The 27,389-nt window shown below is 43.5% G+C and overlaps 1 protein-coding gene across 1 annotated transcript; it reads left to right on the top strand.

Moving 5' to 3' along the window:
• The first annotated feature begins 748 nt into the window (after positions 1-748).
• LOC136168796 (pregnancy-associated glycoprotein 1-like) lies at positions 749-9,663 on the top strand. The gene is made up of 9 exons (XM_065936498.1): positions 749-837; positions 1,903-2,053; positions 3,196-3,313; positions 3,413-3,531; positions 4,727-4,920; positions 5,846-5,962; positions 7,496-7,637; positions 7,725-7,823; positions 9,514-9,663. Exons 1-9 carry the CDS (start codon positions 785-787, stop codon positions 9,661-9,663), a joined length of 1,143 nt encoding a protein of 380 aa, XP_065792570.1. The 5' UTR covers positions 749-784.
• Positions 9,664-27,389: the final 17,726 nt, after the last annotated feature.

The following is a 27,389-nucleotide window of genomic DNA, read 5'->3' as shown; positions in this document are numbered from 1 at the left end:
CTACTATTTCTCTTGCCTCCTGGGGTCATGAGTTTGTGAGAACTAGACTGCTGGCTCTCTTAAGATAAAGAATACTTTTGTCTTGATCATCTTTGACTTTGAAGCCTTTAACCCAGAACCCAGCACACAGTTTTTCCTTGTATATTTGTTGGATGATATAAAATATCTTGTGGATGCATATGAAATTTTTTCCAATACTGAAACCCATGCAATTGAGCTACTACTCTACCCTAAACATTGATGCAGACATCACAGGTGCCCCTGATCCTTGCCATTAGACCCACTACCTAAGGCCAGTTGTGAGACCCTGGGCTGTCCCTGAAGTCTTCACTGCCATTTGACAACATATCCTCCTAGCAATCTCCTCTCCAACAAAGACAGCAATGCATATCTCATCAAGTGACTAAGAAGATGACATGAAACCATGTATGCCGAGTATGGCCCCTAGTTACCATTTTCATGATGTTCTTAGCAGTTTTATCTCCAAGTAGGCAAGGTTTTCTGTCTCCTTAGATGTCCATGCAGATCAGTTAGATTTTCCAGCCAAGATTCAAGGAAGAGATTACAGTCCAATTGTCTGTATTCTGAGAAGCTTCAAAGTCCACTCACCAAGGACAATGAGGAAGGTAAAGATTTTATCGAAAGCTTTGTGTTTTTATCAGATCTATTAGTAGCATAAAGGGGAAAACTAGGGCATGTCAGAGCATATATAACTAGGGGCTCCCGGTCACCACTATATGCTAAAACCCGAACTTCCCTGAGTACTTGGAGCCAGGAAAGAAGCATGAAGTTGCTTGTGCTCTTCGGGCTGGTGGCCTTCTCAGAGTGCATAGTCAAGTAAGTATGGAGACTGTAAGATGCATCATCTTCCTTTCTCGGATTTTTCTTTTCATCTGAATATTCATCCAGCCATCAGGTTTAGATGGGAATGAATATTTCCCTGACAGTCTTAAAGTTCAACCCTTACTTATTGATAAGTACCTTGCTTTAGGAACTGTGGATCCCAAGGGTCTTGGTGTAGATTTGCATGGTTGCACAACTCTTGGGGTCCAGTCATGACCTATTGAAAATCCAACTCCTTACAACTGTTCAGTGCACAGTCTATGCAGATGTCCTGTGGAATAGCACTTTTCTACATTTTATTCAACAAGTACTCTTTGTTCCCTGTCTACCTCTGTGTGTATATGTCTATGTCTGCACTTCTGTATTACTATCATTGAACTCTCCATCTCTTTGGAAGTCTTTGTGAGTGTATTTCTCTCTGTGTTGTTTTCTTTTAATTTTTCATTTGACTCATCCTTCCTTCTCGAGCCTCTGAATGTCCCTTATTTATTCCCTATCTCCTGGATTCTTCTTTCAACCCCCTCTTCTCTTTCAACTTGGAGAATAATACACTGTTTTATATACAGTTTTATATCTGACAAGCAGTGTGACCACAGCAAACTCAGTAACCTCTTGCATTTCAAATTGCTCCCTTGTAAAAGAGCATAAGTGTCCACCTTCTACCTCTTCCTTGCGGTTCTATGAGAAGGACACCGTGGGATGGCAACAGCAATGCTAATGCCTGTCATTGTTGAGACTTCCTATTTATCAGGTACCTTATATCCATCACTTCACTTATCACCAACATATTCTATTTGGAAGGTTTGTATTGCTACATTCCGCCATTTTACTGAGGTGGAGACTGAGACTCCACATGGTCATATGGCTTATCCCAGAGTGCAGAACAGAACCTGTAATCAAACCTGTCTTTGCCATGGTATATGCATAAAATTCTGATAATAACATGCCTCATAAAAATGATTAGAAAATACATGGGCCCATTACAAAGACAGTTTTACCTGAACACTGACAGCTAATTATAGCTTCTTCTTTGTTTTCTTTGCCAAATGCTCTGTAAAGTATACCTCTAACCAGAGTGAAGATCATGAGAAAAACCCGCAGTGAAAAAAATATGCTGAACAATTTCCTGAAGGAACATGCTTACAGTCTGTACCAGACTTCTTCTCCTGGCTCAAATATAGCTACTCACCCCCTGAGAAACTTCGAGAATGTGAGTACTTGGGAGGTTGATCCTCCACCGCACCCCCTGATGCTCTAGCCTAGCACCGGGGCTAATCTGGAGGTGCCAGGCGGGGTGTGCGGTTGGGGTTCCTACAGGAGGCAGAAACACTGAAAAACAGGGACCCCACCCAGAGGAGAACACACTCTCATTCTCAAATGTTGGTCTTTGTGACTGGGTCCAGGACTTACCAGGTGGCAGGTGAATATCCATTTCTGTGTCAAAGATGTGTCATTAGTTTGAGGGAGATTGCTCCTTCTGAAATAAGTGAGTCAGTCAGTTACAGATGAACAGTGACCCATCACTGATCAAATGGCAGAACCAACGACAAAGCAATTGTGAATCTCCAGGCCGAGGAAATCAGTTTCCAAAAAGCAAGAACCACAGCTGTAATAAGATACTGAACCTGTATTCTGTGTAAAGCCATAAGTGTCTAACACTGTGGTTACTGTTTTAGAGTAGAAAAATGGCTTAATTTGTCTTCAAGAATACTCATGCCGGCCTGAGAGATAGGCATATTAGTAAATACATGTCAAATCAAAGTGTCACCTGTGTGCTGTTGATTGGATGTGTTCTGAGTTTAAAGGGAGTGGCTGAGGCTGATCAAGAAGGATATAAAAAAAAAAAAAAATAAAAAATAAAACAATGTAATCTCATTAGAGGGAAACTTTAGCAACTCTCTACTATGTAACATAGAAGAAACAGATGGGTCTGTTTACTTGAACTGTTCTAAATAAATTTACATATTATTAAAAAAAAAAAAAAAAAAAGAAGGATATCCTGGAGAAGGGGGTGTTAAGGCTGGGTTGGTAGAGATTACAGAGCTTCTCAAATGAAGGCACCAGGACTTCCCTGGGTGCCAAATGGTCCTGGAAGTCCAGTGGTTATGCCTCTGTACTTCCAATGCAGGAGGTACCATTTAAACACCTGGTCATAGAGTCAATATCCTGCTTACCATGCAGCACAGGAAAAATATATCAAATGTAGGTAGGCAAATCTGTGACCAAAGTCAGTGAGCTGCATGATGGTTAGAAAGTGATCTCAAGAGATATGTGACATCCAGAGGGAGGCATGAGTGTGGGAATATAGGATAGCCAGTTCTGCACTAACCCACTCCCTCCTTTCCCCTGTAGTTGGTCTATGTGGGTAACATCACCATTGGAACACCCCCTCAGGAATTACAGGTTGTCTTTGACACAGGCTCATCTGACTTGTGTGTGCCCTCCATCCTTTGCACCAGCCCAAGCTGTTGTGAGTACAGACACCCCTTACCTGGACCACCTTCCCCTTACCCTGCCACCCTGTTTTTCACCCTTGGCACCTTTTGACACTTATCTCTTGTTTCTGCAGCCTCAAACGTTTTGTTCAGCTATATTGAGTCTTCCACCTTCCTGCCTATTGGAAAGATCTTCAGCATTGAATATGGTCGTAGGAGGATGAAGGGAGTTGTTGGTCGTGACACAGTTCGGGTAACAGTGTAACAAATGCTGAGTCAGGACTGGCTATGGAGTGACCACTGCTTGCAAAACAGATACAGGACCATCTGGCAGGACCCTTCCTAACCTAACTCCCATAGATATTGGCCATCTTACCCACAGTATCCTGTCCCTGGAGAGGCAGTGCCCGTGGTGACACACGAGCACACAGTTTAGCTAACCCAAAGAGTGGCTTGAGATGGGGACTTGCAGCTTCTCTGCCCATGAGCAGTTCAAGGTTCATTTTGCTGGGAGCACAAAGAGGGAGGAAAGGCACCCACTTTTATATTCTCCGACTGTTCCTGGCACTTTCAGGTGATAACTGGTTTAGTCCTGACAACCCCACACAGCAGTTTCTCTGATTAGCTCATGTGACATGAGGAAACTGAGGTGCAGACAGCAAGGACCTTGCTGAGGACAAGCATATGGTAAACAGTGGAGCTCAGCTGACTTTTCAGGACTGAAGATGCTGTGGGGTGTTTGGGCAACGGATAAAACTGATCTGGGAACCCTCAGGGCAGTCAAGTACTTCAGGTATCCAGACTGGGAAACTGGAGACCTGAGAAGTTAGGGGGCCTCATAAATGAGTTCTCACTCTAGGGGGCCTTTGAGAGTCCAGCAAAACTTAAGGCCTGCCACCCCCAAAGTACTTGAGTAGTTCCCCCCTCTCTCTTTCTCTCTCATACACATTCACACAAAGTCACACATATCCCAAAAGTGAATACCCAGGCAGTAATTTCAAAGATCCCTGCAAGCAAGATTGTGTTTTCGGCTTCTGTCTTCCTGGACAGATGCAGAATCCACAGTACCTTACAGAGAAAGCCGCCCATTCCTGTCATTAGGTCACAGTGATGCCAAAGATAAGGCTATCTTGCTCTTGGCTCATTTTGTCCACAACGGGACACCAATGGGTGCTGGCCTGACTCTTGGTTGTCCCACCTGTACAGAAATCATGAGGCCAATTTGACTCACTCAGGTGGTGTCTTTCAAAGAGGCAGATGTTTTAAAATTAATACCCTCTCTCAAATGAAACCCAAATTTCCCTCCCAGTTTGGTCTAACCGTGTGAGGTACACCAAAGATAGAGCCCAGCCTCAATTCTTCTCTGAGGATCTAATGGCAGTTTACCCCAGCCCAGTCCTAGCCACACTTCATGTATCTGTAAGTGGGAACACTCTTCTCTCCCACAGATTGGAGACCTTGTAATTACTAACCAGCAATTTGGTTTAAGCGTGGAGCAATCGGGGTTTGAGGGAATGCCTTTTGATGGCGTCTTGGGCTTGAACTACCCCAACATATCTCTCACTGGAGGCATCCCCATCTTTGACAACTTGAAGAATCAAGGTGCCATTTCTGAGCCGGTTTTTGCCTTCTACCTGAGCAAGTAAGTCTGAGATGGACAATCCGTTTCTCCAAACTAGCTGTAATTTGCTTTCAGTTGTAGGAAATTTATAGAACACGTGACAAAGAAATATCTTGAGAGATAATCTAACCCAAGGTAACTACGATCCCAGGCCCCTATCGGCCTTCACCACCTGCTTTTATAAATAACGTTTTATTGGAACATAACCCTGCTCCTGTGCTCAAGATCAGTAACTTGGTCTAGGGGGATGAGTGAGGAGGAAGACTAATGAGAGGCAATAGGAAACAAGTGGAAGGAAAAGGCATTAGGATTTACTTATGAATTTGGTAAGGAAGGAGAAGGATGGTGGGTAGATTTCCTTTCTCATTAGCATTTCACTGTGTGCCCAGGACCAGCTACCCAATTTGCAAAAGCCAGCAAAAAACGAAACTGTAGAACACACAAAAAAATGCAGTATTCTTGTTGAAGAAATGGTAGGCATTTCAAGACAGGGAGAGCAGCTGTGGGATCCATTCTGAGTGTGGAGCCCTTTGGACAGCAGAGGTCACAGGCTACTGGAGCCAACTCTGCGTGAACTGATCCCATACCCTTAGCACTCCCAGGCCTTGATTTTCCTGAAAAATGACAAAGTGGACAAGGGGAAAGACAAAATGCTTCAGCACCATGTCCTCTGAGGGTGTCTGAGCTCTCAGGTCACAGGAGGTCCAGGGCATCTTCAGCAGATATGGTGGGTTGAGCCCAGCCAGGTGCCTTAGCTTCTAACCTCCTCTGTGCCACTCATTAGTGAGTAACCGACCTCAATCTGATTTTCAATCATTCCTAGCCTCCATTTCTGCATCTGTTGATGAGGATATTTTTAGGGCCTTGATGGCTGGAGAAGCAAAGCTCTCAGACAGTGCTGCTGTTATCATCCACCAAGGATCCCCCCGCTGTCGTCTCTCTGCAGGAGCAAGCCGGAGGGCAGTGTGGTGATGTTTGGTGGGGTGGATAAATCCTACTACCAGGGAGCACTCAACTGGGTACCATTGATCCAACCGGGTGACTGGCGTGTCTACATGGACTGGTAAGACTCTCCCTCTGACTGTCAGCCCAAGGGATGCTCCACATCTGTACATGAACACAGGCAGACACTAACAAATGGAATCTCAAACACATAGTCACACAAAAATATACATCACTAACAATGACACAGACAGACACACAGACACATGGAAACACACAAGCAGACACATATACACATACACAGAGACACATATAAACATGCATAGCTAGTCAGAGACATAGATGCACACACAAAGATACATACAGACACATATACAAACAAACACACAAGCACATAGACACACAAACAGCCCATGGATTCATAATTCCCAGGCCTCCTGACCAGGGCTCTGACCAGGGTCCTCACAGGGTCCAGAGAGGTCTGTGCAGCTGGGAGAGTGCTGCACTCGCTGCCCTGTGAGGTGGGGAGCACAGTCAGAGGACTCTGCAGTGTGGTGAACAGGACCAGGGAGGATTTCACCAGCCTGGACAGCGTTATGATAAGATGACCAAATGTCCATGGCTACCTTGGACGAAGCAAGTTCTCAGTACAGATTAGTCTCATTTTACAAACAGAGAAAGTCCTCAGCAAATGGGGAAAACTGGTCTCCTTATGGAGAAGCTACCCAGTAGTGGAGAGAGGTTGGCTGCAGTCTTAAGATATGAAAGCAACTAATAAAAAAGACACCCCACATCCCTGGGCAGAGTGGGGCAGGGGCTATAACTGAAAATATCAGTAAGGTGGGATACAGGAGTGACCTGAGGACAAGAGGCAATAACTGATAGGATTCTGTGTGGTACGCTCAGGCAAAAGCTGACCTGTCCTTTGGGTTTCCGTGGGATAGTCATGTATTTCCTTGCCAGGATCTCAGGGTCTGAGCTGGTTGTAGGAGCAGTGATGGGAGACACCCTTTCCCAGAGGAGCCCCTCTCTCCCGCTCCTATGAGAATCTGCTGCCCCTGTGAATTTCCATCTTCACTCTCTGTTCCACCCATTATTTGTTCCCTACCAGATACAGCTCTCTAGATATTTCTCATTATTTTCACAGTCTTCATTCACTCATGGAACAGACAAACATTGGGCATCCACTGTGTGCCAGGCACTTTAGGGAGGCAATGAGAATAAAACTTGCCCTCACATCTAAGAAGGCAGATGCACAGAAATGACACACATTCTTAGTGAACTGTGACTTTGGTACATGCTAGTCATGGGGAAGGGTCTACAGAGAGTGACAAAGACAGGAGACTGATAAACACCGCAGGAAAGACTTCCCTGAATCCATGACAATTAAGTCAGAATCTGGAAGATGAGAAGACATTTGCTAGTTAAAGGGGAGGGGAGTCTTCTAGGAAGGAAGACCAGCTTTTTTCAAGGTAGAAAAATCCTGGTATATTCAAGTACAGCATTCAGGATGTCAAGGGAGGTGCCGTGTCAAGAGCAGATGAAGAGAGTCAGGGCAAGAGACAAAGGGCTGTTTAGGAGACACACAGGAAGGGAGCGGCTCTGGGGAGACTCAGAGTGACCTCAATGCCGGCTTTTTCCCACTGTCTCTCAGCATCTCCATGGAAGGACAGACTGTTGCTTGTTATGGCGGCTGTGAGGCCCTTGTGGACACCGGGGAGTCATCAATCATTGGCCCAAGAAAACTGGTCGATAAGATCCTGAGGTTCCTCGGTGCCAAGCTAGGGGGTTCCAAGGTGAAAGGTCATGCCCCAGGGTCACTCCCAGTATCCACACACAACAAAGATCTCCAGGGCCAACCTCTCTCCCTCTCTCTCTAATAGCACTATGTTTCTTGTTCTGCGGTCAATACCCTGCCCTCTATTGACTTCACCATCAACGGCATCAACTACACACTGCCAGCTCAAGCCTACACCATCAAGGTGAGGGGACAATACTGAGGGTTGGTTCTCAAACTGGAGCTTGTAGGAACCCCTGGGCCGCTGCTGGGAGGCGGGCGTCATCTCTAAGTCATGTCACACCACTGCAGATGCTCTGAGCCTTATGGCTGGGCCAGTGTCTCCCACAGAACCAACTGGGTTGGTTGGTACTGGGACACTGACCATCCTGAAATAAATGTGGACACGCCACACCATGCTGTCATAGTGGGAGTCACAAGGCAAGGGGAACACTGAGGCCCACAGTCCTCAGAGAGCTTCAGTTCAATATGAACCTTTAGGTGCATGAACGAGAAAGTCAGTGCTAGCAATCCCTGAAACAGGCCATGTTACAAGCAGAATGGCTGGGGACAATCCCAGTATGATGTCCCATCATAAATTAACAGTCTCCCTTCCCTTCTCAAAGGTTTCCTGCTTTGGATGATAAATTACATGGTCAGCCTAGATCTCGGCTGCTTCTTCCCATTGCTCTGGTCAGGTGCCCTCCTTATGAATTGGGGTACTCAGCCCCTCTGTGGGAGTGTTGGATACTAAGGTGAATAAAAGGGTGCACAGTGACTGCTCAGCCCGGGCACAGGGTGGAGGCTTTATGCCAGCTCCCTGTGGGAGTACATAGCAGGCTGATGGGCTCAAGGAAGGCTTCGAGGAACAGAGGGAATTTCAGGAATTCTTAAACCACAAACTCACAGAGCCATATGGAGGGTTTCTTGGTTCTAGGCAACACTGCACTGAATTCCATGCAAATGGTATCCCAAGGTGCTCTCCATTGGGGCACTGGGGACTTACTAAGGGTGATGAGGGCAACTGACTGACAGGTGGGAATGGGGAACCCGAGTAAGTTACCCAACCAAGTCTGGAGTGGCCAAAGAGGGTGAGTGTGGGCCAAAGGAGGTTTCCCAGAGTTACTGAGTTAAGTCTTCAAGAATGTGTTGTGGGCACTGCTATATTTAAGATGGATAACCAACAATGAGTTACTGTGTAGCACAGGGAACTCCGTTCAGTTATATGACAGCCAGGATGGGAGGGGTATTTTCGGGTCCAGGAGACATAGGTACATATAATTTAGTCCATTTACTGTCCATCTGAAACTCAGAATATTGTTAATCAGCTAGACTCCAATACAAAATAAAGTTTTTAAATAAAGTTTGGATTTTGAGGATGACGGAGGAGGAACTGCATTCTCTGTAGAGAAAACAAGGAACAGGAATCAGAAGGAAAGAAACAGGGAGTGAGGAGTGCCACGGGACATGCTTGTTCTTTCTAAAAATTGTATTGAAGTGTGGCTGATATTCAGTGTTGCCTTAAGTTCTGCTGCACAGCAATGTGACTCAGTTATACACATAAAAATATACATTATTTTTCTTATTCTCTTTCATGTGGTTTATCACTGGATATCGAATATAGTTCTTTACTCTCTACAGTAGGACTTTGTTGTTTATCATTCCACTGTTTCCTGAATTACCAGTCCTCCACTCACCACACCCTTCCTCATGGGAACTGCATGTATGGGCACTTTTTGGTTTTCGATGAGCTCTCACATGCTCTGAAGCTCATAAAACCACTTGATGCTTACCAAAAGAGGGAAATAATACCAAGAACGCTGCTCAGTCTGGATATTAGGGGGAGTCGCTGATAAGGACTCAGGCTGACTGATGTGTGTCTCTGACTCCCCCAGCACTCTAGCCACGACTGCTCTATCAACATTGAAGCGGACCCAGAGAGTACCTCTACAGAGACCTGGATCCTGGGTGTCGTCTTCCTGAGGCAGTACTTCTCGGTTTATGATCGAGGAAATGACAGGATTGGCCTGGCACAGGCAGTGTAAACGCTTGGAGTGATTCAGGAATCAGTAAGGCCACTCCTAACACACCCTCACTCACACTTAGGGCACTCCTGACCAGGATGTTGATGAACTAAATTTGGTGGCCTACACACCCTATTCTCAGTAAAGAATAAAGGATTTCACTCGTAACGGTGCTGAAACAAATGGGTGCATCTCTGCTTGGGAGTAAAGGATCTAGAACCAAGTCTGAATCAAAATTGAGAGGAGCCCAACTCTAACTGGCTTCAAGGGAAAGGGAGACTCATTGAAATGATTCTGGGAATCCAGGACACAAGAATCAGAGCAAATACAAAGATCTCAGTGACTGGACCCAAGAAATCAGAAATCATCAGTTCTCTCTTTCTCACCCTCACACTTTCCCTTCCCTCTTCTTTGATGATCTTAGCCTAACAACTTTCTTCCTTAAGGCTTCTACACCTACTGAGGGAGTCCAAGCTACCTGTCCTAGGGTTTTGTATCCCCAAGGCACAACCTAGTAAGGAAAGAAGCTCAGAGATATCAGAGTTCAAGTGTATTCTCTTAATGACCCACCTCAAATCACCTGTACAGCCCCAGATCACCCGTCATGACAGGGTCATGGGGTCCTATGTTTGGCCTGACATGATGATTGGCTCTGAACCAGCAGCACACATGATTCTCAGCTTCCTCCAGAACTACATGCCTGAAGCTAGGGAGAAGCAGCCCCAAGGATAGCGGCTGGAGGGTGGTCTAGGCAATGGAAGAGTTCATGATGACCCACCAACTCCACCATCTCCTCATTCAGAGGAATTCTAAGGGGTAATGAAATAGACTCTCTTTGTCCCATCTCAGATAATCTTATCACTGGGCTTCTCCTCCAGGGGAGTTGGAGTGAGGTAGTTCCTGCAGAGCTGGTTCCCTCTTGTTCCCACACCCCAGTCACCAGTTCTCTGCCATATATGCCTGCTCTGTCCTTTCCAGTCCTATTTGGTAAGTGATGGCGCCAGTGGATCTCTGAGCCATTCCCCTCCCCCAGGGCCCAGAATGCCCCTTCCTTGGCCTCCAACGCTGCTGTGGAGAATGCAACGCAGGTTTCAGGGGACCCAGGGTACACAGAGCCTTCAGCCTTTCTGAGCTTCCTCCGGGGGTGGAGCTACAAAGTCTCTGCTTGAATCTGCCATGCTTAGGCATTTTTGCAGTGGAAGCATCCATTCTTTCCATCTGGAGACCCTCAGTAGATGCCTCAGCTGAGACATCATGGGTCAGAAGTTGATTTCCTTTCAGATTGATTGGTTTTATCTCCTTCTATAAGTGACTCTCAAAAATCTTCTGAAGCACCACAGTCAAAAGCTCAGTTTTTTGCCGTTCACACTTTCTTATGCTCCAGATAGCACATCTGTACATGATTACTGGAAAAATCATAGTTTTGACACTACAGACGTTTGTAGCAAAGTGAATCTCTGCTTTTTAATACATCATCCAGGTTTTTCATAGCCTTCCTTCCAAGGAGCAAGTGTGTTTTAATTTTGTGGTTGCAGTCAAGGTCCATAGTGATTTTGGAGCCCAAGAAAATAAAATATCACAGTCTCCACATTTCCCTCATCTATATTCCTTGAAGTGGTGGGACTGGATGCCAAGAATGTTGAGAATTTTTTTGTGAATAGTTTTTTGAATGTTGAGATTTAAGCCAATTTTTGCATCTCCTCTCCTCATCAAGAGGCTCTTTAGTTCTTTGCTTTCTGCCATTAGGGTGGTGTCATCTTCATATCTGTGGATGTTGATACCCAGCAATCTTGATTCCAGCTTGGGATTTATGTAGTCCAGTATATCGAATGATGTATCCTACATAGAATTTAAATAACAAGAGTGATAGTGTACACCTTGCCACGCTCCATTCCCAATTTTAAATATTTCAGTTGTTTCGTGTCTGAATCTAGCTGCCACATTTTAACCTACATACAGACTGTTCAGGAGACAGGTAAGGTGATCTGGTACTCTGCCGGGAGCCATTATGGGCGATGCCACCCATGACCAGGTCATGAGGTGAAGACCTGAAGTGCAAGGCTGTTCAGGCTACAAGGGACCCTCCAGGTTGATCTCAGCCTCTACACTACCCTGTATCCTCCCCTTCCTGCTGTTCTCCTTGTTCATCCTGTTGCGGATCTTTGTGTTCCCTGACGAGAGCTCTCCTGTTCCTCTTTCACTAAATAAAGACCAACATAGGACCCTAATTAATAAATCTCCTGGATGCTCGTTCCCTATGAAGGGGCCAGGAATGAAGGAAACATTTCAATTAAAACCCTTTTGCTGGCACTCTGGCTTGTTCGGCAAATGCGTACTAATGCACATGACTGCTCACAACACCTTAATCATGAACAGCTTAAAAACCTGACCACACAAAAGACCCTGATAGGCACAGAGCAATTTGGGGGATGAAAAAGCTCTAATAGAAAACACAAAAAATATTATTGTAAAGTGGTTATTGGTTATTTTATTGCTGTTGTGGTGCTGAGGTTGTGCAGTGGAAACCATTGTCAATATAGTTAAGGATTCAGAAAAATGAGAGTTTAGCCCTAGTGTAGAAGCAATAAGATAATTTTTCATTTTAACCAAGAGTGCTAAAACAGAGGCTGCCTCACCAGGGTCACAGAGTCTTTGTGTAGCAAACTCTTTTAGATAAATTTAGCTGAAAATTTCTGCAAAAAGACTGACCTTTGTGTTAATAGGATTGTATATCTACTATGTTGCAGCCTGCTATACCATGGGACTGCAAATTTTCTGTTTTCTGCTAAACTCAAGGCAACATAGAACAATAAAGAATAGACTACAGAAAACAGTTTTGCCTTCACCTAGGTCATAAAATGTTAATAGGTCCCAAGGCCAGATGATAATGTACAAAGATCCACTATGAAAGAAGATGTTCATAAAAAAAAATAATAATATGCAGAAAACACCCTGGTTTCGTACAGGACAAACTGGCGTAATGTTAACTTAAACTTTGTATGCTTATCTTTCACCTCCCCTTAGAAATGTACTATATTTAGGGTATAAAAGCTACGGTAAAAATAAAGCCATGCCAGACCCTGCTGCACACATCCAGTCTGGTCTCTCTCTCTGTTTCTCTCTCTGTCTCTCTCTTTCTCTGTCTCTCTCTGTCTCTCTCTTTCTCTGTCTCTCTCTGTCTCTCTCTCTCTTTCCCTCTCTGTCTCGCCAACACCGTTCATCCTGAAGGTATGCCTGGATCCTGCTGAGGCTGGACCCCGGCAGTATTCCCATTTCCTTAAGAATTTTCCACAGTATGTTCTGATCCACACACACAATGAAAGGCTTTAGCATAGTCAGTGGAGCAGACGGAAATTATTTTCTGGGATTGCATTGCTTTCTCTATGATCCAATGGATGTTGGCAATTTGGTCTCTTGTTCCTCAAAACTGTTTGTACATCTGGATGTTCTCAGTTCATGTACTGTTGAAGCTTAGCTTGAAGGATTTCGAGCATTGCCTTGCTAGCAAGTGAGATGAGTGCAATTGCATGATAGGTTGAACATTCTTTGAAATTGTCTTTCTTTAGGATTGGTTGAAAACTGACCTTTTCCTGCACTGTGGCCACTGCTGAGTTTTCCAAATTGATGGCATATTGAATGCAGCAGTTTTAAAGCTTCATTCCTTAAGATGTTTTAAACAGCTCAGCTGGAATTCCATCACTTCCACTAGCTTTGTTTGTAGTGATACTTCCTAAGGCCCACTTGACTTCATGCTCCAGTATATCTAGCTTTACAAGAGTGACCCAAGCATCATCCCTATCCCGAATTTATGACCATTTTTGTACAGATGCTCTTGGGATTCTTGCCACCTTCACATACTCTCATCTGCTTCTAGTAGGTCTTTGACTTTGCTTTTCTTTATTGTTCCCAGATTCCATGAAGTGTTCCTCTGGTAGCTGCAATTTTCCTGAAGAGCTCTGTACTCTACAATTCTATTGCTGTCCTTTAATTCTTGCACTGTTCACTTATGAAGACTTTTTTATCTGTCCTTGCCTTTCTCTGGAGGTCTGCATTCCATTGGGTATATCTTTGCCTTTCTCTTTTGCCTTTAGCATCTTTTATTTTCTCAGCTGTTTTTAAGGCCTTCTCAGGCAACCACTTTTCCTTCTCATATTTGTTTTTCTTGGGGATGGTTTTGGTTACCACCTCCCATACAATGTTATAAATCAACATACATAGTTCTGCAGGCTACCAGATCTAACCCCTTGAATCTGTTTTTCATCTCCACTATATAATCATGAGGGATTTGATTCAGGTCATAGCTGAATGTTCTAGTGGTTTTCCTTACTTTCTTCAACTTAAGCCTGAATATTGCTTGCTTCTGCCTAAGCATTGGTGCCAGATCACCAGCCACCATTCCCAGTGGGTGTGGAGCAAAAACACAAATTGAGGACGGTTGCCCTGGGATTTTGCTTGGCGATTCATGTGTATAGGTGTTTGAACTTGATCAAGTCGCTTAACCTCAGTTTCCTCATCTGGAAAATGGACATCATGATGATAATTGCACCTTCTAGATTGCATGTGTGCCTGCTGAGAAAAAGTGGCACTGAGAGGGCTTTCTGGGTTCCTGAGTCTGGAACAAATATGAATTATCATCCCACCCGGGGAGAAGGGAATCTTCTGTTTAGAGGTAATGGCTGACATCCTCAAGGCTAAATATTGATTCAAACCAAATGACCTCTATTTCTGAAACATGACATGGAAGTCTGACTGAGTCGATGCTTCTGTTTTCTGGGCTCCTACAAGAGCTAATGATTACTGGCTCAGATTACTCCCTTACAGCCTTACCTGTCAACCTTTCCTTGCCAACTACTTCTAGCCTGAAATTGCACTGCACAGAGAGCTGTAAGGCTTTTGATGACTTGTCAGTTTCCCACATCTCCAGCATAGCAACAAGTAGCTCTTATGGCTACTTGTCATAGCAACAACTATGGCAACCTGTGCAATCCAATCTCAGCCTGTTAAATAAAACTGTCCCCATTTGGCCCCTCAGGTTGAAATTACCTACAGTTGCCTTAGAAACCTTCCTATGCTTGCTGTTTAATGATGAAATATGTGTGGACCTCATCTAGTTTTCTTTCCCAAGCATGATTCCAACCATGCAGTGAAGTAACCAGACACTGACTCATCTAACTACCTACAGGAATTGACAAAAGCAAACCACCGATCGTGCATTTCTTGCTTGCCCCAAAACACCACTGAAGAAATCTGCTGCAACAAATGGATATGTAATCATGTACACTCCAGAAGGGACACTTTTTGTGGATTCGTTTTCCACCTAGTGCACACCACATGTCTCGACCTCCAGAAGCTGGTCACCTGCAATTTGCAGACTCAGCCCACTCCAGTTTCCTTCCACATCCCTCAGTAAAATCTAGAGCACACACTCAGTCAAAGCTCTCACTCCTGCAAAAAACAGTTTCTTGTTTTTTTAAAAAACAATGTTTGGTAACACATTCAATATCTTGTGTTCCTTGCCTTGGATTCAAGGACATGCACCAGAGAATGGGAAGCCTCCCCTTCCACCTAAATCTTTCTCCACTCCTACCAGGGCCAGAGGCTTCACTGGACCCTCTGTTCTCATTGGTATTGTTCAGTTGCTAAGTCATGTCTGACTCTTTGTGATGACATGTATGGCAACAGAACAGGTTTCCCTGTCTTTCACTATTTTGTGGAGTTTCCTCAAACTCATGTTCATTGTGTCGGTGATGCCATCGCACCATCTCATCCTTTTGATCCCTCTCCTTCTGCCTACAATCTTTCCCAGCATCAAGGTCTCTTCCAATGAGCTGGCTCTTCACATCGGATGCCCTAAGTGTTGGAGTTTCATCTTCAGCATCAGTCCTTCCACTGAATATTGCTCTGCCACTTCCAAAACAAAACTCATATTTCTAATCATCTAACAAAATTGAACATTGATAAAGTTTAATAGAAAAGGGATCTTGTCCTCTGGGAAATCCCAGCATTGCTGCCCTGCCTTTCTCTTACCATTCTCTACACCTGGCATAGAATTGCTTCCCTACAGCTTCTCTAGCTTGAACCAGCCAGCCGACCCATCATTGTCAGCTATCCAGGAATTGTTCCCTCCTCCTTCCTCAAAGACTTCTGATGCTCCCTGATTGCCCTCTGTACATTAGTTCAGTTCAGTCTCTCAGTCATGTCCAACTCTTTGCTATATCATGGGGTGCAGCACGCCAGACTTCCCTGTCCATCACCAACTCCCATATCTTGCTCAAACTCATGTTCATCAATTGGTGATGCCACCCAACAATGTCGTTTCCTGTCTTCCCCTTTGCCTCGTGCCTTTAATCTTTCCCAGCATCAGGGTCTTTTCTAATGAATCAGTTCTTCCCATCAGATGGCCAAAATATTGGAGGTCCAGCTTCACATTGGTCCTTACAAAGAATATTCAGGACTGATTTCCTTTAGGATGGACTGGTTGGATCTCCTTGTAGTTCACGTGACTCTCAAGAGTCTTGTCCAACACCATAGTTCAAAAGCATCAGTTCTATGGTACTCAGCTTTATTTATGGTCCAACCCACATCCACTTCCGACTTCTGGAAAAAGCCACAGCTTTGACTATACAGACGTTTAGTTGTGCAGGAATGTCTCTGCTTTTTAGTATGCTGTCAAGGTTTTTCATAGCTTTTTTTCAAGGTGCTTGTGTCTTTTTTTTCACAGCTGCAGTCATTATCTGCAGTGATCTTGGATCCCAGGAAAATAAAGGCTGTTACTGTTTTCATTGTTTCTCCATGTATTTGCCATGAAGTAACGGAACTGGATGTAATTATCTTTGTTTTTTTGATCTGTACATACCACATCAAGGCCATCAGCAAGAAAATGAAATGCAAAAAGGCAAAATTGTTGTCTGAGCAGACCTTACAAATAACTCAGGAAAGAAGAAAAGCAAAAGTCAAAAGAGAAAAGAAAGACATACCCATGTGAATGTAGATTTCCAAAGAATAGCAATAAGAGATTAAGAAAAAGTTTTCCTAAGTGATCAGTGCAAAGAAATAGAGGAAAACAATAGAATGGGAAAAACTAGAGATCTGCTCAAGAAAATTCAAGGTAGGGAAAGAACATTTCATGAAAAGATGGGCCCAGTGAAAGCCAGAAATGGCATGGATTTAACAGAAGCAGAATATATTAAGAAGAGGTTGAAATAACATATAGAAGAACTATACAAAAAAAGATATTAATGACCCAGATAACCACGATGGTGTGATCACTCACCTAGGGCTAGACATCCTGAAACGTGAAGTCAAGGGGGCCTTCAGAAGCATAACTACGAGCAAAGCTAGTGGAGGTGATGGAATTGCAGTTGAGCTATTTGAAATCCTAAAAGATGATGCTGTGAAAGTGCTGCACTCCATATGCCAGCAAATTTGGAAAACTCAGCAGTGGCCATAGGACTGGAAAGGTCACTTTCATTGCAATCCCAAAGAAAGGTGATTTCAAAGAATGTTAAACTACCACACAGTTGCACTCATCTCCAATGCTACCAAAGTAATTTCTCCAAGCAAGTCTTCAACAGCACATAAACTGTGAAATTCTCTATGTTCAAGCTGGATTTAGAAAAGGCAGCGGAACCAGGGATCAAATTACCAACATCCACAGGATCATAAAAAGAGCAAGAGAATTTTAGAAAAACACCTACTTCTGGTTTATTGATCATGCAAAAGCCTTTGACTGTGGATCACAACAAACTGTGGAAAACTTGCAGAGATTGGAATACCAGCCCATTTTACATGCCATCTGAGAAATCTGTATCCAGGTCAAGAAACAACAGTTAGAACTGATCATGGAACAACAGACTGGTTCCAATCGAGAAAGGAGTACGTAAAGGCTGTATATTGTTGAGAGAGTCAATTCCTAGGCAGATTGATAAGAAGTCCAGGGGTCCCCAAGGAGAGAGGTGTCTGGAATTCTCAAGGAGGAAGAAATGACAAACTTTTTTTCCCCTCTACATTCCTTAGGATTATATAACAATCATGTATCCTGCTTGAGGACAGTCTCTGGGAAAAACAAACAAAAAAAAATCCTTCCGGCTAATCCTGTTATATTAAGGTGTAAACTATGGCAGTAGATCTATTGAGGTCTTTACAACATCCAGACATTATTTTCATTCACTGTAATAAATAATTAATGAGTATATAACTCCATGGCTAACACTAGCAAGGGGGTACTCTTTCTGCCCCCTTCTGATGCCTATGTCAGTAGTTTTCTCTATCTCCTTTATACTTTAATAAAACTTTATTACACAAAATCTCTGAGAGATCAAGCCTCATCTTGGGTCCCGGGTTGAATTCTTCTCCTCTCTATGCCAAGAATCCCAGCGTCTTTTCGTGGTTCAGCAAAAACCTTTCATCTTGGGGGGATTCTTCAGGACAAGGTAAGTATGCTTGGAGCTCTAGTTTCTTGTTCTCTTAGCAAACATATTTTCTGCTGTACTTTACTAACTCTATGGTGTGCTTGTGTGAATGAATGACATGCCCTGCACAAAGCACGTGTGGAGCCCTGCTCTGCGGTTCCGTGGTGACTTCACACAGCTTATGGCACATACCCGTTGGGGGTTTATACCGACCTGCCAATGCAAAGAGGCACCCGTGGCTCCTTTGGGGGACCCACCAGAAATGGGCAAAGCATGTGGACTGAACTCTCCTTTTCGGTCAAACTTTTCGGTCTCTTTGATCATTTCAGAACTCCTTGGAGTTAGAAGTACTAACCTAATCTGTCGCATCATAGACTGTCAAGGGACTTGTGATCTATGCTATTACTGTGTATGATGACTTCAGTCCCAAACTTGGGTTGGAAGTCAGGAAGCGCCTAGCCTTGCTAGGCATGAAAAGTTTGGAAGCTAGATGGAGCTCTAGCTTCAAGAGCATTTCTGAAGTTAAAGGTTACTCCGACTGGAACTGCAGTGGGGTTTTTCCTTTGGTAGTGCTGGTTACTAGTGGACCAGAGTAGACTCTTATGCTGGTGTGGTGATGCTTAAGAGGAGGCTCTTATATTGGTGTGGTGAGGCTTGGAAGGAATATCTCAGTTTTATGTTCGTATCAGTCTTATCAGTATCATGCACAGGCACTTAGGTGACAAGAATATTTCCCCCAGCAGTTTAGCCTGGAAGGCATTCTGGAAGGTTACTCTGATTGCACCCCAGGTGGCATCAGAGGCGAGCAAGGTTTTAATAGTGAGGACCTGGACATCAGTCAGGGGTGCCATCAGGTCTGCCCCTGGTGCATCTCCACCCCGTTTAGGTGGTAGAACCGGAAAGGACAAGTATGTCACCTGCGTCAGTAAGGGACAGATTAAGTCCGACCAGAAAAGAAAAGTTCTGGTGTAAAATCTGTCTATCCCCCCATCTAGAGCAGGTAAGGATGCTTCTGGTAGAAAGAGGGTGCTGGTCACTTTTTTCTCCTGTCTTACAGATGGGAGCTAAGAATTATAGCCTCACTACTTTGAACTGTATCCTGAAAAACTGGGATAGATTTGATCCCCAGGTCTTAAAGAAGACACTCCTGATCTTCCTATGTGATACTGCATGGTCATAGTATCCATTGGAGGACAGCGAATGCTGGCTGGTTGGAGGGTCTCTTAAGTATAATACTGTTTTACAATTAGACCAGTTTTGAGGGAAACAAGGAAAATGGGTAGAAGTAGCATATGTGTTGCCCTTTTTCTCTCTGCAAAATAAGCCAGACTTAGGTCCTGAGGGTATAGATTTGGGTGTGACACCTTCAGCTCCCTCCTGTCCTCCTGCTTTGCTAGATGAGATGGTGGACAGGAGATGAAGAGATAAAGAAAAGGAGCTTTCTCCAATCTATCCCTGGGATCATATGCACAGAGCAGCCAGAGAGTCTGAGGAACAGCCACACAAGCTGTTGCTTTTCCGTGAAGCACTCACCAGGAGAAATAATCAGCCTATGAGAGTTAATAAGCCTTTTACTTATCAAGAAATACAAAAAACCAAAGAGGATCTGGGAGACTATTTAGAGGACCCAGAAAAATATATTAGAGCTTTTAAAGGTGTTACTCTGCTTTATGACCTTACTTGGAAAGATGTGATGTATGTCTTGGGACAAACGCTGACTCCCGACTCAAAGATTTGAGTTTTGGGGAAAGTGGTTGCTTATGGAGATGAATGGTTTGGTAACGAATCAGTAGGGAAGAGGGAGGATGAGATAACCGCCCTCCCCACTGGAAATCAGGCAGTCCCAACTACAGAACCAGACTGAGACTACAACACAGCTAAAGGAAGATGGGACCAGAGTCATTTTGTCAGATGTGTTCTTGAAGGATTCAGGCAGGCACGTGCAAAGCCTTTAAACTATGACAAATTGGCAGGCATAGAACAGGAGGAGAAGGAAGCTCCTGGTAAATTACTAGATAGATTGAGACAAGCCCTTCGCAGATTCACTGAGATTGATCTTGAAAATGAAGAGGGACAAGATCTATCCTATCTTAAAGGATAGATTTCTCACTCAGTCGGCTCCAGATATCGACCGTAAGCTATTAAAATGGGCGTATGGACCAAATCAGTCTTTACATACTCTGTTACAACTGGCTCAGACAGTCTATTGTGGTAGGGAATATGAGGAAATGAAAGAAAGGCAGAAAAGGACAAAGGAACAGGCAGAAGCCCTCGCAATGGCTATGAAAACCGTTCTTAAACAGCCTGAGAAAATTACACAGAAGGACCCAGGTGAAAAGGGATGGATTTGCTATTAATGTGGAAAGGCATGGCATCTCAAGCGGGATTGCCCTCAGGCATCCAAGCCACCCCCAGCTCCAGGTCCAGTCCACAAGGGACCACATTGGAAGAAAGACTGCCCCCAGAGGCATAGGTTTCAGGGGTCAAGCTCTCAAAACAATCAGGACTGAATGTGCCTGCAAGTCCCCACACAAGCTCCCTTCCTAATTACACCTGAGGAACCCCAGGCATTAATAACTGTGAGGGGCCAATCTGTTGATTTCCTTTTAGATACTGGGGGAACTTACTCCATGCTTACTGAAGCCCCTGGCCCACTTTTTCCCAAACCGCTTCTATAATAGGACTGTCTGGATGAGCCAAAAGGTACTACTTCAGTGTTACTTTAAGCTACAGCTGAGACTCTGTGCTATTTTCACACGAGTTTCTGATTGTGCCAGAGTTTCCCTCACCCCTTTTAGGGAGGGATATACTGAGCAAGACCCATGCCTGTTTTCATGAATATGGAGCCTTCCCTTTCTCTCCCTTGAATTGAACAAAATGTAAATCATAAAGTATGGGCTGATGGAAAATCTGTGAGTCAAGCACAAAATGCTATTCCTGTAGTTGTCAAGCTCAAAGACCCACACTTATTTCCACATAAGAAGCAGTGTCCACTGAAATCTGAGGTTTAGGAGGGTTAAAACCCATCTTTGAGAATTTAAATGAGCAGGGACTATTAATTCCCTGTAACAGTCCATGCAACACTCTTATTTTGGGTATAAAGGAATCAAATGGTAAATGGAGACTAGTTCAAGTATTACAAATATTAAATGAGGCTGTAGTTCCTTTACACCCTGTGGTGTCTAATCCTTACATGCTATTGTCTGAAATTCCTGAATAAGCCAAATATTTCTCAGTAATTTATTTGAAAGGTCCCTTCTATTCAGCACCTTTGGAAGAGGAAAGTCAATTTCTATTTGTCTTTGAAGACCCTACACAGCCAGCTTCTCAGTTAACCTGGGCAGTTTTCCCCCAGGGATTTCGTGACAGTCCTCACTTATTTGGACAAAGTTTCTCATAGGATCTACAAGACTTTAATAGCTCCGAAGCGGTGGTGTTACAATATGTAGATGATATTTTGCTCTGTGCTGAGACAGAGGAAGCTTTTTCACGAGCTTCAGAAGACTTCTTAAACTTTCTGGCAGGCTGCGGTTACAAAGCATCAAGAGAAAAGGCTCAGCTTTGTCAACAATCTGTTAGATATCTGGGCTTAATCATATCAGAAGGGACTAGGGCCATAGGCCCCAAGAGAATTAAACGTATACTAAATCATCCCCTACCTATGACTTTAAGACAATTGAGAGGATTTTTGGGAATCACTGGCTACTCTCACATTTGGATTCTGGCTTATGGGAAACTTGCCCAGCCTTCATATAACCTTATAGCTGAAACTCAGCAGGCCCAAACTGACAAACTGGTTTGGTCTCCAGACACTCAAAAAGGTTTTAAGGTTCTTCAGATTGCCTTCCTGCAAGCTCCTGCTCTGAGCTTGCCCACAGGGTCAGAATTTAATTTGTTTGTCACTGAAAGAAAAGCTGTGGTCTTGTGAGTTTTGACATAACCCCAAGGGCCTCACCAGCAACCTATTGCTTATCTAAGCAGAGAATTAGATATAATTTCATGTGAGTGGCCCCACTGCCTAAGAGTAATTGGGGCAGCAGCTTTATTAGCACCTTAAGCTTTAACAATAATTAATGGACGAAAACTTACTGCACTGACTTCTCATGATGTGAGTGGAATCTTAAATTTTAAGGTTAATATTTGGATGACAGACAGTAGCCTTCTTAAATATCAGTCATAGTTGTTAGAAGGACCAGTAACTAAGCTTAAAGTCTGAGGAAATTTAAATCCTGCCGCTTTCCTTCCTGAGAAGGAAAATGAAACACCTGACCACAATTGTTCCCAGTTCCTAACTTTAAACTATGCAGCTTGGGAGGATCTAATGGATACTCCATTAGACACTCCTGACATGGAAATATTTACTGATGGCTGTTCTCTTGTTCGGGATGGAGAGCATAAAGCAGGTTACGCTGTGGTGACTGCTGGGCAGGTTTTAGAAGCAAAATCTCTCCCCCAGGGAACCAGTGCTCAGTTAGTGGAGCTTGTGGCTCTGACCTGAGCTCTAGAGTTAAGCAATGGGCAGTAGGTAAATATCTACACTGATTCTAAGTATGCTTATTTGATTTTACATGCTCATGCTGCAATATGGAAAGAAAGACAGTTTAAAACAGCAACAGGAGAACTTATTAAACATTTTAGAGAGATTGAGATACTTTTAACTGCTATATATTGTCCTAAAGAAGTAGCTGTTATGCATTGCAAAGGACACAACAGGGATAGTAGTAAAGTTGCTGAAGATAATCAGCTGACTGACTGTCAAACCAGAAAAGTGGCACTTTATGAAACCCCCGCACTACAGACGCATTTGATCTGGACAGGTCCTGTGGAACAGGAAAAACCACAACATACCAAGGAAGAATTAGAAAGATATGAGAAAAGAGGAGCAAAGATTACTGATAAAGGATGGTTACAGTCTGAGGATAGACGATCAATAATTCCTGAAAGTGCTCAGTGGAAAATTCTTAAGGGTTTACATCAGAGTTTTCATTTGGGTGCAGAGAGTACTTACCAGATGGCTTCTTGTTTGTTTGAAGGTAAAAATGTAATGAAAACTTTAAAGAACATTATCAAAAGGTGTGAGGTATGTCAGAAAAATAACCCAAAGACTGAAAAGCTGGCAAAATCTGGTTTACAGTGAAGTGGAAAGTATCCTGGAGAGGACTGGGAAATAGATTTTACTCATATACCAAAAGCTCATGGACATTCTTGCTTACAAATTTGGATGGATAATTTTACTGGATGGATTGAGGCTTTCCCCTGTCATAGTGAACAAGCTAAGGAGGTTATAAAGATTTTAATCCATGAAATTATCCCCAGGTTTGGACTGCCACAGAGCCTTCAGAGTGATAATGGCTCTGCCTTTAAAGCTGCTGTAACTCAGGGGGTGTCTAAAGCTCTGGGAATAGAATATCACTTACACTGTTCCTGGAGACCCCAATCCTCAGAAAAGGTTGAAAAAGCTAATGACAATATCAAAAGACATGTGTGCAAATTAACTCAAGAGACCCAGGACAGTTGGATTAATGTCCTACCCATAGCTTTAATGAGGACTCAAACTGCCCCCAATAAGGAAGGACTGTCCCCCTTTGAATGTTTTTATGGAAGGCCTTTCTTATGCACAGACATTGTCATAGACCCTGAAACCTTGGAATTAACTAGTTATGTAACTCACCTCTCAGTTTTTCAACAGGCATTAACAGAACTCCAGGAGACGACTCCTGATCCAGCCTCTGAGTCAAGCAAGCCGCTATTTGAGCCAGGAACCAAGGTCCTCATAAAAACACTGGGACCTAGGGGCCCATCCCTCGAGCCCCACTGGAAAGGCCCTTACCAACTTATTCTTTCTTCTCCCACAGCTGTCAAAGTACCAGGAATTGATTCCTGGGTACAGCACACTCGAGTTAAGAGGTGGCACCCTGACCAGAACTAAGTGACTTCATTTTATGTCTTTACTTTCTATGCTCTGACTTTTTACTTTTCAGATGGGCCTGATAATCTATGTGAGCCTACTCATTCTGACTCCAAAAGTCCTGAGTCTGCCATTTGATCCTCAAGAAAATACCTTCCTGTCCTGGGCTCACTTCTATGCAGCATTTCACAATCAGTCTAACTGCTGGGTCTGTGGAGCACTCCCCTCCTCATCAGTGGAAGGTTTCCCATGGTGGACATCTTCACTTCAAGAAAATACTTTCTCCAAGTCTGTGAATACCTTTGACAACAATCATATGTGATACCTCTTCTTCATCTGAAGACATCTAACAACTCTAAAATGGACGTGTACAACACGTTGTACTTTAACTATGGATATAATATGACTTTTAATTTTGATTTTACATTGCCTCGGTTGAATGACTATTTTGCCACATATAAGGCAAATAGGTCTATATCTAATGGTTTTTTACCTGACGTTTATCAAATATGGGATGAGGTTATATGGTTAACTCCTGAGAAAGGACGTCTAATATCTATTGCTCCTATATGCTGGGAACAAATAGAACCATCCCCAGAAGTTAGTTGGCAACTTAATCATACTGATTGGAAACACTTGAGATTTTTACCTCAGGAAATATGCAATGTAATCATTCCCGTGTTTTCCAACCCCAATTCAGGTCCTCCCTTTGTCTGGCCAGGCAATGATTGGGACTGGATATCTCAGTCACGCTGGCTTGCTCCATTCGGGACTTAGTGGATATGTGGCTCTTACCTATGGGCATGGCTTACCCCTGGTTGGATAGGGAGATGCACCCTAGGTCTAGCCTTTACTCACAGCTTTATATTTTCAGAGCTTCCGAAAAAGCCTGCTAATTTACCCCAATTTAAAAGCCGGTGGGCAAGGCCTGTATTTCACTAGTATGATTATTTGGCTGCAGTGTTTGTTTCCTCTTTGGGAACTACAAATGTTATGCTATGAGTGGATGCTTTGACTAATTTTACTCAGCAGGTATTACAAGATTCTCAAAAAACTATTTCAGCACTTAATACTGAACAAGCACAAATTAGAAAGGTGGTTTTACAAAACAGATTAGCTTCAGCTATTCTGCCAGCTGTGCAAGGAGGAACTTGTGCCATTATTCATACCCAGTGCTGTACTTATATACCTGATATGAGCACTAATGTTACTCATTTTACTAAGCACATGACCACAATGACTGGGGCTATGGATACTCCTGAAGCCTCAATTGCCTCACTTTGGGAGACATTAACTAGTTCCCCATGGAGAAAAACTATCTTAATGACAATAATTCTGATTGTTCTATTTTTGCTGTTTATTCCCTGCATCTGGAACTGTATAATTGGATTTGTTTCTATTCACATGAAGGCTTTTAAGTTACAAATGGCTCTCTCAGCTCCTTTGAGTGCCACAGCCTCCTCCAACTATTACTTGGGGTCCCTGGATCAGAGATCCTCAAGATGAGGGTTTGGAGAATATGTTATCTTAACAATTTAGGGACCACATCCCTACACAGCAAGAAGTAGTTATGGAACGAAAACAATGCCCCTTTCCCTTGGAAACATAATTCTCCTAAAAGAAAAGGGGGGAATGAGAGAGTCAATTCCTAGGCAGATTGATAAGAAGTCCAGGGGCCCACAAGGAAATTCTCAAGGAGGAAGAAAGGACAAACGTTTTTGCCCCTCTACATTCCTTAGGATTATATGACAATAATGTATCCTGCTTGAGGACAGTCTCTGGGAAAAATCCTTCTGGCTAGTCCTGTTGTCTTAAGGTGGAAATTATGGGAGTATGTCTAGTGAGGTCTTTACAACCTCCATACATTCCTTTGATTCGCTGTAATAACTAATTAGAGAGTATCGCAAGGTGATACTCTTTCTGTCCCCTTCTGATGCCTATGTAAGAAACTTTCTCTATCTCCTTTACACTTTAATAAATAGTTATTACGCAAAAGCTCTGAGCGAACAAGCCTCATCTCTGGCCCCGGATTGAATTCTTCTCCTCCGGAGACCAAGAATCCCGGCATCGCTGCGTGGTTCAGCAACAACCTTTCACTGTCACCTTGCTTATTTAAATTATATGCTGAGTACAACATGCGAAATGTCCAACTGAATGAAGCACAAGCTGAAATCACGATTTCTGGGAGAAGTATCAATAACCTCAGATATACAGATGACACCACCCTCACGACAGAAAGTGAAGAGGAACTAAAGAGTCACTTGATGAAAGTGACAGAGGAGAGTGAAACATCAGGCTTAAACTCCACATTCAGAAAATAAAGATCATAGCATTGGTCCCATCACTTCACGGCAAATAGATGGGGAAACAATGGAAACCATGAGAGACTTCATTTTTGGGGGCTCCAAAATTACTGCAGACGATAACTGCAGCCATGAAATTGAAAGATACATGCTCCATTGAAGAAAAGTTATGACAAACCTAGACAAAATTTTATAAAAAGAGACATTACTTTGCTGAAAAAGATCAGTATAATCAAAGCTATGATTTTTCAATTTTCATATATGGATGTGACAATTGGACCATAAAGAATGGTGAGCAATGAAGAACTGATGGTTTTGAACTGTGGTGCTGTACAAGACTCTTGAGAGTTCGTTGGACTATAAGGAGATCCAACCAGCCAATGCTAAAGGAAATCAATCGTGAATATTTATTGGAAGAACCGATGCTGAAGTTGAAGGTCCAATATTCTGGCCAACTGATGTGAAGAACTTACTCACTAGAAAAGGCCCTATTACTGGGAAAGATTGAGGGCAGGGGGAGAAGAGGACGACAGAGGATGAGATGGTTGGATGGCATCACCGACTTGATGCACATGAGTGTGAGCAAGTCCAGATGTTGGTAAAGGAAAGGGAGTCCTGAAGTGCTGCAGTCCATGGGGTTGCAAAGAGTCTGACATGACTGAGTGACTGCACTGAACTGAACATACCCCATAGCAAATGTTATTTGTAATTGGCGTGTTTCTCCAGCAAGACTGGGTCTCCCCAAGGCCCCAAAACATATCTCCAGTCAGTCTGCACCCGGGCACAGAAGTCAGTGCCTAGCATTCACAAGGCATTCAGTGAGTTCTGATTGCAAGGGGACCTCCATTTTAGTCGACATAAAGAAATAAAGGAGACATTTATCCTCCTGTCTCAAACAACTACAAAGTAGACAAGATAAATGAAAGAGTAGTTTGTTACATCAAACATCAGGCAGCAGAGAATGGATTCCTGAGTGGGGGAGCAAGCAAGGTGAGTTCTACAATTGCCCGAACTCTAGAAATAATTTCCAACACATCTATGGAAGTGGTATCTAGGCAGAGACAAATGGTCTCCCCAAGAAGAGAGATTTGAGACTTTAGATAGAGTTCACAGGAGAGAGCTGCA

The sequence above is a fragment of the Muntiacus reevesi genome, chromosome 5, assembly GCF_963930625.1.
Source record: "Muntiacus reevesi chromosome 5, mMunRee1.1, whole genome shotgun sequence".
In the NCBI taxonomy this organism is placed as follows: domain Eukaryota; kingdom Metazoa; phylum Chordata; class Mammalia; order Artiodactyla; family Cervidae; genus Muntiacus; species Muntiacus reevesi.
The sequence above is the reverse complement of the archived record's forward strand: the minus strand, read 5'-3'. Positions and strand labels throughout refer to the sequence as shown.